Genomic DNA, 13,478 nt, shown 5'->3' with positions numbered 1-13,478 from the left:
AGGCTTTGCTGCCTCATGTTGAGGCACTTCAGCAGGTGCTCCCTGATAGGCGAGGGAGCAGGCCTGTGCTTCAGTACTGCTGTCCTGCAGCTTCAACTGGTGGAGGAGTTCCTCTGCTCCTCCTGGGAGCCAGCACCGGTCCGTTTGTGTTTCCTGCTAGCAGAAAACAGCTAGATACATAAAGCTCATGGCCATTAGAAAAGAGATCCTGGTTCTATCATGGGGTTGTTTAAAAAAACTGTGCCATGCAAAATCTCAGTATTTAATTGTCTTTTTGACATGAAAAAGGACATTAGTGCAGACTAGCTCCCACAGGGGGTATTTACAACCTAAAATGGCAGCACCCCTTCCCTCTCAGTATTGTTCTCTCTGTTTTATGGTTTTGATGTCATTGTTTTCTGTTAGTCACTATCTGTTTCACTTCACTCATAGTATGAGGCTGACTTTATTGCCAAAATAAAACCTCTTGGGATTTTTCTTATTAGGGACTTTCTTTTCTCTGTGACATCCTCTTTTTTTCCTATTAATGTTACGTAAGATTACATACAGTATTTTGCTTTTCCTTCTTACAGGGTGATTTATTTTCCAATGCTGTTCTCCCTGGTGGCTGAGCTTGCAAGTATTACTTGCTGTCAGTGGGATTTCTTACTCGAGTAATTCCTGCTCTGTAGATTGTAAATTGACAGGATCAATCCAGCTTCCGTTTCTAGAAAGGTGGTAAGGCAGGAGAGAAGGAAACATATCAAATTTGGGGGAGGGCAGAAGTAATGCCAAGGTTTTCTACTCCACCACTTAAAAATGCATAAAGGCACTTCCTGCATTAGACGAACAGTTTCACACCCTGAAGGTGGTAAACATGGCTGCAGATAAAAAAGCCTTAGTTGATGAGATAGAGTGTTGGCAAAGTGTGAAGGCCTTACCTTGAAGGATCTGCTGTTTTCCTACCATGGGACCCCATATCCTGTCACAGTGTGCGGTGTGGAAATGTTCCAAGCCCTGGAGAACCTGGAAGCCAGAAGAGATGATATGGTGCTGGTGTCCTACCCCAAATGCGGTGAATACATTATAAATTGCTTGCTGTAGTCTACAATACTGTAATTAGCTGACACAATAAGAAGGAAGAACAACTGATTGTGGTTGTACATTGTGTGAGGACATTGGGCATTTCTACTACAAGGAGGGGCAGCAAGTTTTTATCCAGCTTTATCTTAATTAAGCAGTCTGTTGCACTGCTTTTTAGTATGGTTTATATTTCTGAAAGGAAAAGAAGTTTCAGTGTTCAGAGGTATTTTTGGCTTCAGAAGTGAGAATAAAACATTTAGTTTTTTATGTCAGTGGGACAAGACAACTCTGCCAGTATGATAATCTGTATCCTGAAAAGCGTGTTAGTAATGTAATGTTGTGTAGCGTACAAAAGCAATAAAGTTATTCATGAGACTCTTTAAGGTGTAGAAAGTGACATGGCACAGCATCTTTATTGCAAAATTATAAGCTGTTTCTTGGCACTATTCAATATCAACATTATTTTTTGTTTTGTTTCTGCAAAATGGTATTGACTAAGACTGGAAGTCTAAATCTTTTAGTCAGAGGTGTGCAGAAAGGAGGAAAGATGTAACAGGAGCAGTGAAAAAAACCCAAACAACCAACTAGTTGATTTTGGTCAGTTTTATTGAATGCCAGTTGTGACATGGTTGCTTACAAGGAAGGGATGGGTTTTGCTAATGTAGGAAAACCAATCCAAGCATATGTTTCTTCTTTGAGACCCAGGCATGAGAAGCGTAGGGTTGTCAGAGGAAATGTGGGTCCAGGGAAAGATTTCATTGCACTAGCATGATAGTTGATGTGCTCAAGTTGGGCTCTAACCAGAGAGTTCTAGGTCAAGGTCTCATAGAATTCCCATTGGCTGGCCAATGTTCTGATCTGGAGAGAAACTGTGGTGTAGAGGCTTAAGAAGTATGCCTGTACTGTTTAGGGTGAATTTACAGCAGCTGTGAGACAGGACACTGAACCAAGAGAAAGAGAGGGCACAAAAGGAGAGAGGAGGCACAAAATGTGAAAAGTGCATCTTTATTTTAAGGAGCCTATAATCCCATTGGGTTTGGCATTACAGGCCTTTCAAAAGCTTTGTCTCTCAAAGCTTCAATATTGTCCTCATTCCTTTTTCTTATTAAGTGTTGTGGAGGTTAAGTTACAGTAAAGTTTCACTGTAGAAAAGGTTTTCCCCAACTCAGGTATGTGCAGTAGAGAGGAAAACTCTGATGCAGAGAACTGTTGATGAGGTAAGGGTAAAGGATGATGGAGCTCCAGAATGCAGTGCTTCCCAGGGACAGGTCACATGGTTGTGGGAAGCCAGTAGGGATTTAGACACTAGGATTTTTAGGTTTATCAACTGTAGCTTTTTGTTAAAATAAAATTTATATTTATGCACATGCAGTTAATACTGGGCAGATGAGGACATGGGTTTGGAGAGTCCAATGCTTCTGGCTCTGACCTGTACGTAAATAGAAGAGTGATATAAATGATATACATCATACAATGTCTTATAGGTAAGTATGATCTTGATTGGTATATAAATGTAATATATGTATTATAAGACATTATATGATGTGTACACATTGTATACACGTTACTGTATAAATGTCATGTATCAGCTGCTTCCATCCAAACATCCTGAGGCACTTTTATAACATGGGATGGAATTTATTCCTTTCTGGGAATAACTCCCCACTGAAAACAATGAGGTTAAAGCTGTTTGCATTGTGCGTTCCCTCTTTGTGCCTCTGACAGCTGCGTTCACAGGGGACTCGCAGCATGCAGGAGGCGGCGGCAACTCTGCAGCTCCATCTCTGTGGGCCCAGCAGGAAACCTTCCAAGCACCTCCCCGCAAGGACGTGGGGAGGCTGCTGTGGGCCAAGGTGAACACGCTATTCCTCTCTCTGTCCTGCCAGCAATCAGCACAGCTTGAGCGGAGCAAATGTGGTGCATGGAAGCCTTGGGGAAGCAGGCACCACGGTGCAGCTCCAGGAGCTGGCTGCAGGCTCACGCTGGAAAGGGGTGTGGTATGGGGGAGGCTTTGCTGCAAGATCTCTTCCAAAGGGTGAGGAGTGGGGAGGAATGCAAGTGTCCAGTGGGTAACACCTGTTCTAGCACTGGTTCTGGCATGCGCTTTATGGAGATGGCAACAGGCATGACTGAGGACAAGCACTGGCAGTGACATGGAATAGATGACTCCATTTCGTCCTTGACCCAGGGCTGTAGAGAGAGGCAGACACTTTCATCGGCAGACTGAGGGAAGCTCCCTGCTCATTCCTTCCTTCTCCTATGCAGACCCTTCCCAGGTGTTTCTCTGTAAAAGACAGGAAAGCCCTCTTTATTGTCTGTCACTGACGGTTTTATGAATATATTAAAAAGATGTTAAGTGCATTGTTGAGTCTGTTCTGCCTCCACTGCTTTCCACATACCAGTTACAAGTGAGCCAAGAAGGTCACAGTTAAGAAGCTGTTGAGGATCTCATTAACGCAAAACATTATTTTGGTTATGATCATTTGAGAGCTTTGGTATTATTTGTCATTTGATGACTGTGTATTATGCTGAATTAAGTCATGTAATGAGAAGGCTCTGAGATCTTATATAAACCTCTGATATGTTTTATTTTGTTCTCTGTGTTTCTTGGTGCAGGTGTGAACTGGCTTATCCAGATTTTAAGTGATTTGGTATTTACAACTATCCAGAGTAAACCTGTAAGCACAGAACTACCATTTATTGAATGTGGAGATCCAGATAAATATCAGGTTAGTGAAAAGAAACTACTGAACCACTTAAAATCTGTTGTTTTCTCTCTCCTGCACACCCCCTCCCTCCAAGTTATTAAAATGAAGTCGTGCAGCAAGTAAAGATACTTCTCCTGAGAGGGGAAAGAAGATAATCTTGGCTGACTAATGCCTTTTCATTAAGGGCTGTTTCACACAGATGACTCTCAGAGATCATTGCTGCACCCATGTAATAAACCTGTTCTCACTTATGGTTCTGTTTATTTCTAAAGAGGATGAAGCAGAATCCATCTCCAAGGATTTTGGCAACACATCTGAATTATGATTGCCTCCCCAAGTCTATATTCAAGAACAAAGCCAAGATGGGCTTTTTTCTTATTCCAAGAACAAGCCTCATCTCTCTGACAGTACCAGCACGCAAGAGTAATTTTGAGGCCACATCCTTTTCTTGTGCCCGAGCAGGTGGCACTGGGGGAAAGCAACTTGGAGACAGTGGGAGTCTCATGATGCCTGGGTTGGCTTAGCATCCCCTACAATTTACAGTAGCCTTAGGGGTGATGTAGTTGACATAACAAGATCAACTCTAGAGGCTGTTGCAGTGCTCAGAAACAGCTGGAGTGTCACACTTTCATTTTTTGTTGCTCTTTTCTATGCACAACCGTGGTGGGAATGAATGACGCAGCAGTATCTCTGGGACATTGACTATCTCCTTGCAAAGAGTCACGCTGTTAAAACTTTTGTATTTCTCATGCTCAGTCACTGAACAATGGTGGATACATAGCACCTAGGAGATGTACCACAGATGAAGGAAATAATTGGTTGAGGGATGGGGATTTTTTCCATGTTTCATTGGTATTTTTTCCTGTACAAGACAGGAAAATATATGTGTATAACAAAAAAATTTAATGTGTATAATAACATGTTTTCAGAAGTGTTTACGCTTCTCTGAGGATTACAGTCTCTTAGGATTTCAAGAATATTATTGCCTTGCTTTGAAAAATGGGAGATGATTGTAACAGCTATGGTTTCCTAAAGGAGAATTAAGCAGATTTGGCTTTTCCTAGGAGGGGTTTGGCAAATGGTTCCATACAATTTCCCAGGTTTTAGGTAGGTATGGAATAGTATTCAATGACAATATTACACTTTTTCTAGTTCCTTCTTTCTACAATTTCTTAATGACATAAGCGAATCTTAGAAGTGGTAACAAGGTCTTTATTATGATCACATTATGAATTTTTTCTCCATGCCTTAACTAATAAAATATTTTGTGTCCCCAATATGTTATTGACTGCAGAATGTTTGGTTATACTCTCATTTTGGTTGCAAGGGGAAGTAAGTGATCTAAAATTGTTGACCTCTTTCTCCCACTCCAGATCCTAGTGCTGTTTCGAAACCCTAAAGATACAGCTGTTTCATTTTTCCATTTCCCCAACAATGTGCCAAGCGTCCCTAGTTACAGCTCCTGGGATGAGTTCTTCTCAGAGTTCAAGAATGGGAAAGGTATTGTTATAGTTACTGAATGTAGCTGAAAAAGCAACAGAAAAAAATATTTAAAAACAATTAAATGGGGCCAGAGGGAAAACAGCTGTGTCGTAATTAGTTTACTGATGGCCATATGTCATGATAAAGGAGGCAGCTGAATGCCAGAATGGGGAGAATGTCCAAAAGCTGCTTTGCTTCTGGGTATTTTGCTCATCCAAGCAAGGGTGAGGGGGTTGCATGGGAGCTTGACAATAGCATTGAGTCAACATTCCGCCACTTAGTGATGGAGAAAATTGTACAGATCAAAATGTTAATGAAATGACAGTTTGTTGTCTTTAGGGTTCCTGAACATGAGGCTGAACACCTCATTAGCAACACAAATTTTAGATTTAGACTGATGTCTGGCTTTGGCTTTTAAGAGGTGTTTAAATGGCAGTATCGTAACAGAGGGGAAGCACACAGTGAAGTTCATGTTTCTGTGTGGAAACCATTTACCTACAAAAGTCCAGAGGAAACTTCTGTCGTTCTGTTGTACAGTAATGTACCACAGAAAGGACAGGCTGTTCCGTTTGTTTGCATTAATGTAACGGACAGGCAACAGAAGGCAATTCTTCAGTTGGAGAGAAATAAGTACCCAGTAAGAAAAGGTCACACTGATGCTTTTTTCTCCTCTTTGCAGTTGGCTGGGGATCCTATTTTGACCATGCAGTCACCTGGAACAAACACATTGAGGATGAGAATACAATGATCATAATATATGAGGACCTGAAAGAGGTAAAGCAGATGCTCTATACTGACAGGCAAAACAGATCTGAGCCCATCTTTGAAATCTGCTGAAATTAACAGCAAAAGGCACAGGTTTCTGAAAGAGCAAAATCAAGCTGATATTAGTGACAAGCTGAGTCTGACTATACGAAAGTTGAGCTCCAGTTTAATGCAGAAAACATACTGTGAAGGAAAGTAAGTCTTGTTAATAGATGATGGCAAAAGCGTTACCCACTTGGTAACGCTTTTTAGAGGAAGCATATTGCATGTCTCCCTTTCACTGTATTGCTTTCAGAACCTGACTGCCAGTGTAAAGCAGATAGCTGAATTCTTTGGATTCTCCCCAACAGCAGAGCAGATCCACTCCATTGCAGACAGGGCCACTTTCCAGGCAGTGAAGGATAAGGCTCAGGAGACTTATGGTGCTGTTGGCTCAATTCTTTTCCGCAAAGGTAAATTTGTATTTTGACAGGGTGGTGAGTGGTGGCACTGCATCTTGGGGAGACATGAATTTGGATCAGTAAATGGTTAATCTTTATGTATAATTTTCAAGGTTCGGAGTTGTTTAAGAAACATTCATTTTTTTTTCAGGACACTGTTGCTTGATTTCATCACAAGGGCCAGTACCATTCGATAAAGCTCTTGATAATGTGATTAGCAGAAGTGCCCCACAAGTAGCACACCCTTCAGTTGTGGTATGCAGTAAGCACCAATTAAAACAAAGAAGAGTTTTATTTTGGCTTCTGTGAGTACAGGGGATGGCCTGGTGCTCGGTCTACAGAGTGCCTCCACAGATTTTTCTTCTTGAGTTTTCTAAATAACCTTGCAATTGCCTGAGAACCTGAGAATGTGGAATCCAGACACTCCGCAGATTGATCCGTGTCTTTTAGCCATGGATCAAGCTAGAGCTGTAGACTGAGACAACCTCAGACTGTGGGCTCTCCAAAATCTAGATTAAAGGTAGACTGCAGTTTAGGGCAGTGTCTGGTTGTAGTGCACAAAGTTCTTGCAGTTAAAAGCCGCATCTTTGAACTTTCTGGGTTGGTTTTACAACTGCTGGTCATCTTTTATAGTCTTCTGCAGCTGCACAAGACACATGCCAAAGCTATGAAGGCAGACCAGTAGCTTCCAATGTTTGCTTTATGTTCACATTCTACTGAGGACACCAAACAGAAGACAAACATAGGAGTGTATGCTTGGGTCAGAGGTTCTTTTCTTGCAGGGGAAAAAAAAAAAGAAAAAGGGATTATCCTGAAATATGATAATAAGAGAAACAAGGTAGTTTTTTGTTTTAAATCTTATTCCTTCGTCCTTACAGTCAAGGGTATTATTTTATTTTTCTTAAATTGCAGGTGTTGTTGGTGACTGGAAAAATCTTTTCACTGAAGCTCAGAACCAGGAAATGGATGCCAAATTCAAAGTCTGCTTAGGAGGAACTAAGCTGGGAGCAAAATTAAAATATGATGTGTACTGCAAGGCCTGAACCTCCTTTAGAGAAAAAACTCATCTCCGGGCTGCTTTTCATTCACTTTTATGAAATAAAACAGAAACCAGGACAATATCTGGTTAAAAAATTTTGAAAATCCATGCAGTTTGCAAACCTGTTTCTGCTGTCTTAACTTACACCAGTAATCCTTGCTTGTGCAGTTAGTATCATTGACTTCACTGGATTGTCTTAAATGACTTGTAGTTCTTTGACCCTGCTTGGTTTTTAACACTGATTTTTAGCGATGATTTCATGTTACCTGGTAGAATCCTGTGTGGAATATTTATGCATTAGCTAAACTTGCTGAAATCACTGGAAGTGTATTCAGGATGTTGGGAGTGATTTTCCAAGAGATTTTTTAAAACAATAATGAAGCATCATTTTGATTCTTAATTTCTACATTTATAGTATTTGCATACAATTTTAATTTCTAAGTTCATAGTGTAAAATGAAATTTCAAAAGGTCTTGTTGTAGTTGTCTTTTGCCACTTCCTATGTGCCGATAAATGTGTGAAAAAAGTAAACTCGGTGGTGAAAATTTTCTCCCCCTTTCGGCAATAATATTTTTCTTTCCTTTGGTAATGTGAGATCTCATCCTGAGTAACTGAAGGAATTGCCTTGGACAGAACTTTCTCATGCAGGTTGGAGTTCCCCTTCTGGTGGTGACTTGCTTTGTTGCTTAACCTCAGCACAGCGTTACCCACTGGAGAAACTGGAAGCACATGTTGAGAATACCAGGTTTTGTCCACATGATTGTTGGGACTCCTGAACACCCATGCTGCCTTGAATGTTGAGAAAGCGAATGAAGCAGCTCCTGGATGGGGAGAAATAGGGGGAATTCACTTCTTTATGGTATCAAGGCAGAGGGGTTGGTAACCATTTAGTTGAGTTGCTTGGAAGCAGGGACTTCTTAGACATGAGAGAAGGAAGTGTGCTACTTGCATAACTTTGGAAGTTGAGCCTTTGCCTGGGTTGCCTGGGTTTGCCTGTCTTACTTTATGCCTGACAGTAATACGATCTCAGAGCTAGGATGTAGATTTTTTCTGGACAACTGTCTAGGCGCTTTGAAGTGTCACTGTCAAGAACAGAATGACTGTCCTTTGATGGAACCAGAAAACTGGTGTGCACAAGATGGTTGAACATTGGATGGCCTCATAAAGGCCTGCCTTTTTAGGCTGTGGTTTTCCCATCGGAGGCAGGTTAAACAGCAGTCTTTGACAGCTGGTTGTTCTCCCCACCAGAGGCATTTCTTTATCTCAGAAGAGAAAGAGTACAAAGGAAAAAGCACTCAGAGAATGAATGTGCGGGTCATGGGCACACGGTTGCTAATTTAGCTATAGGGGAGGTTACAGTCTTCCTCCTTATAGTTTGTCATCTTCTGTCTGAGAAATAATCGTCTTAAGTGTAGTAAATTACTTGGCAGAATGAGTGTTTGTTACAGCGGTGTTTGTTAGGTGAAGAACATATCTTAGCCAGGCTGAAAACTCAAGTATTGGGTATTTGAGGTGTTGACACAGATGGATGCAGTGAGACCTTCTGCTGCACACTTTTGTTAGCTGAACAACAAACCTCCAGTCATTCTGTGCTGAGAATCCCTTTCTAAAAGTCTGCCAGTGACAGAGGAATGATTAAGACAAATTAACTTCAATGCATAGTTGGGAACTCTTGTAATTTTGTAGTCAGATCTTCACAAAATCTTGCTTGTCTGTCTTTCCTGGCATATTCCCCTTCTAATTTTCTTCTTTTTTAGCCATGCTTGCTGTAGCAATGAAAACTGCATACAGCTCAGTGACAGCACAAAAAACCTCCAGCTGTTGGTCCTTTAGGTTGACTAGCTAAGTTGCCAGTGTCTCAAAGGCTGGCATTCACATGTTGGGAAGAAAGGATTGATGCAGATGTGAATGTGCTTTCAAAATTAACAGCTGTAATAATGGACATTTAAAATAAGTAAACCGAAAGTGGGGTAGCAGTGAAGATTGAAGAGCAAAATAGAACACACAAAACCAAACCGTATCAGAATGAAGTGGGTTAATACCAAACAAATGAAAGTTTCAGATTATTAAAGCTATCTTGAGCAAATCTGAGGTTCCCTGTGAGCTTTACAGAGGCACTGGAAAAAGCAGCAGTATTCCATGGTATTCGCCTCAGCTGTACCTGCTGCAGGAGTAGGTCAAGATCATTGCGAAGCAATTAATAAAAGGAAGTTCAGAAGGCTGCGGTTGAGGATGATGTTGAAACAGGAGCACTACTTCCTATTAAAGTAGGTTGCCTGAATTACTGATAGATCCGTAACAGCCAGACTGTCCACTTAAACTGCTGTATTTCTCAGTTTAAGATTACAATGAAGTATTCCAAGGCAGTTTGAGAGGAAATCCTACCTCAAGATGCTAAATAGGCCACTCTTAAATTTTTACACCATTTGACCAGCAAGGTTATTTAAGCTGAGGTTGTTTAGCTATCTGAGGGAATGTTTTATAGGTGACATTCTTAAATTCCTTCAGTCTCATCTGCACGTTCTTCTCAGCTCATATTCACATACTTGGTAGTTGCCAGCTAATGATGAGCATTAAAGAACATCGAGTATAGTGAGCGTGAGGGGTGACTGATTTTTTTTGCAGCTCTCTGTGTGTTGTAGGTTCCGTTCTGTTAGAAATGATGTGGTGGGGTAATGGGGAAGAAAGCTAGACATAATGTCACTGGAGAAAGGGAGAATTTGTACCTTCCTCAAGCACTTAAGCACATTCAGGATGAAAAAGCACTGTCAAGTGCTTTGAGATGGTGGCATGGAAGGTCAAATCCAGTAGCCAACAATGACTGCAGCTATTGACAACAACAAAACTAAACAAAATTTAAACCCAACAGGAAAATTAAACTCCTCATTGTGGAAAATCACCAGTCATATATTTTTTCAGCCATACATATAGGGAGCAATTTTTGGTTATATCTTTTTGTCCTGGTTTCAGCCAGGGTAGAGTTAATTTTCTTCATAGAAGCTAGCGTGAGGCTATGTTTTGGATTTGGGATGAGAAAATGTTGATAAGGTGCTGATGTTTTGAGTTGTTGCTAAGTAGTCAAGGACAGTCCAGCTTCTCATGCTGGCCTGCAGCGAGCAGGCTGGGGATGCACGGGGAGCTGGGAGGGGACACAGCTGGGACAGCTGGCCCAGGCTGGCCAAAGAGATATTCCATACCATATAACGTCATGCTCAGTATATAAAGCTGGGACGAAGAAGAAGGAAGGGGTGGAGGGACGTTTGGAGTTATGGCGTCTGTCTTCCCAAGAAACCATTACGCGTGACGCAGCCCGGCTTCCCTGGAGATGGCTGAGCACCTGCCTGCCCATGGGGAGTAGTGAACAAATTCCTTGTTTTGCTTTGCTTGCGTGCGCGGCTTTTGCTTTACTTATTAAACTGTCTTTATCTCAAACCATGAGTTTCCTCACTTTTTTTTTTTTTTCCTCTCCCGATTCTCTCCCCCGTCCCACCGTGGGGGAGTGAGCGAGCGGCTGCGTGGGGCTTAGTTGCTGGCTGGGGCTAAACCACGACACTTTTCCATTTCTGTATTTTATACTTTATCTCTGTTTTCCCTTTTATACTTTTTATTATGGTACTCAGCAGTAAAACTTTAAATGGTATTTTTGACACACAACATTTAAGCAATATGTTGTATTGTTCCACTTCTAAAGAATGATAGTTGATTTTCAGGCCCTGACCACAGTTTTGATTTCATTTTTTCTGTATTTGTGACCTGCTTCACACTTACCATTTTCCAGCAGTTGTAAGTATTTATGATGTCTACATTTATGGTAGCTGGTAAATGCCATTCTGTTAGTACTTTTGTCACCTCCATTTCCCTTACGAGTGTTCAGTAACAACCATAAGGCAGAAAAGTATATTAAAATGATATTGAAAAAGAGAAATTGGAGGTCTTCTTGGAAAAGAGGAGTATAAATGTATCTTTTGTATGCGAGAGATGGCTCCCTTGTGTGTGTTCAGGCTGTCAATAGCCCAACCAAAAAGGAAAAGAATTCTGGTGCTGAATGATAATGAAAGTAAAATGGGATCAAAGCAGACAGAACTGAGCTCCATTTTCTCATTTACAAAATGTGAGCATTTCATATTGCAACATTATGCAGTACCTTAATTGGAAAGATAATTAATGTTGAATTACAATAGAAATGCTGTAAAAGTACAGGGCACATATGACATCTACAGGAACATAAAATAATTTTTTTTCTGAGGGTAGGATGGCTGTTAGAAAGGATGCCAAATGGATTTATAATGAAAGGGGACATGAAATACAGTCATCGCAATCTTGTTATGACAACAAATGCCTGGACTTGTATTCTGATTTTTTTTTTTAAAGTCCTAACACTTTGATCTGAATTTTGGCTGAATGGTCACCTTTGGTGGGGATGAGCACCTTTTGTTTTACTCTTAACATGCTGCAGAGCTTGTCAACGTGCACTGGAAGTGTTGGAATGAGACTGGCCAGGAATTGTTACAGATGTTAATATTGTCGGGATTGATGCAAAGGAAAGAAATAGAGAACAACAACATTATGAATGAGCACGTACTGTGTCAGTGCTGTGTCTCAATGCATTGCTAGAGCAGTCTACTAAAATGCTACTTAACGTTCAGGTGTTTATGGTCATGGGTACAATTGTCCTGTATTGCTATCGCACTTTGTAATACTTGTAGATTGGATAATATGAAGTATTAGCCCATAAAATATTCAGTTTGCATCTGAATGGAAAGTTTTTCATATGAGCATTTGGCTTCTGCAAAAACTTCAGAGGCTTGAGGAAGATAGATAGAAAATTAGTCTTTGACTTTGCTCAAAATGTGAGGCTGTCAGGAGCAGTCAGGAAATGAAAAGAGGCTGGGAAACTGGTGCCTGGGGAGGCCTGTGTACTTGTGAATAATACAAGCTTATTGACATATGCTTGTGGGGTCTCCAGTGAGTTCCCTGCTGTTTTGCATTTTACAAGCCAGTGAAGCCGTTTTCATTACTACAACACTCATTAATGTTCCTCCAGCAGGTAAATAAGTCATAGTTTCATTATTGTGTATTTCTGATAGATCCAAAGACAATGTGTTTATATTCAGAGGAAAACATTAAATACATTATAATCTTAGGCATTAGCCATGTCCCCAAAAATGTAAAAACCCCAACAACAAAACAACAAAAACACCCCATGAAAATGGAGCGCTTCTATTCTTCCCTCTTCTTAATTTCTTTTCTGCAGGCACAGACTGATTGGAATAGTTTCTACAGATGACCGGGCTGGTCTCTTCTTTCATTCTGTGGGCTAGTATTTATGCCATTTACAATTTTCATTGTTTTTTCTTGTCTCCCAGCACAATCCACCCTGTTTTTTCCTGGTGGCATGGAATTTTTTTTTTTTTTTCCCCCGGACTGTTATTTATTTAGAAAACTCTTCATTTTTCTCCTGTTTGTTTGTTTGTTTCTTTCTTTCTTTCTTTCCCCTGGCAAGCCACTGTGTTTGTCCTCCCTTGCAATGCGCAAGCTCCTGGACACCCGCCTTTCTTGCTGCCGTGGTACCAAAGGCACGGTCGGCCACTTATGCGTCGCCATAGAAAAGTTACCGTAATGTTGTGCTGACAAAATATAAATAGAGACTTTATGCACCCAGGCCATGAGATCTTATGTTGGGGGGGCCTTGAGGGGGCTCTCTGCCCCTGCCGGGGAGAGCTGGGGCATGGCCTGCTGGAGGCTGCCTCCGTCAAGGCACCATTAAGTAGTCTCCCCATTAAAAGGACGGCCCTGCCTCAGGAGGTTGGGGCGTTAACTGGAGTAGGACAAGGAGCAGCGGTGGAGGCTGGGCTGCCCTGCACCTCAGTCCCTCCAAAATGGGGCAGGGACGCCTATCAGCGTCATGTCAGACGTGAGGCCGGGGCCCTTGCCGCGCTGAGGGGAGGTTGCAGAGGGAGAACCCTTCTTGCCTCGCCTTGC

At 41.4% G+C, this 13,478-nt stretch overlaps 1 protein-coding gene across 1 annotated transcript; it reads left to right on the top strand.

The window, feature by feature from the left end:
* Window positions 1–824: 824 nt before the first annotated feature.
* On the top strand, window positions 825–7,500 carry LOC104618707 (sulfotransferase 6B1-like; the record flags this gene model as incomplete). Its single annotated transcript, XM_010284375.1, is given in 8 exon segments — window positions 825–887; window positions 890–1,054; window positions 3,679–3,791; window positions 4,043–4,130; window positions 5,142–5,270; window positions 5,932–6,026; window positions 6,313–6,469; window positions 7,370–7,500. Coding segments are annotated over 8 exon segments (941 nt in total), but the record flags the coding sequence as incomplete, so codon positions are not given.
* Between the last annotated feature and the right edge of the window lie 5,978 nt (window positions 7,501–13,478).

The sequence above is a fragment of the Phaethon lepturus genome, unplaced genomic scaffold (assembly GCF_000687285.1).
Source record: "Phaethon lepturus isolate BGI_N335 unplaced genomic scaffold, ASM68728v1 scaffold46063, whole genome shotgun sequence".
Taxonomy (NCBI): Eukaryota; Metazoa; Chordata; class Aves; order Phaethontiformes; family Phaethontidae; genus Phaethon; species Phaethon lepturus.
Note: the sequence above shows the minus strand (reverse complement) of the source record. Positions and strands in the feature narration are given on the sequence as shown.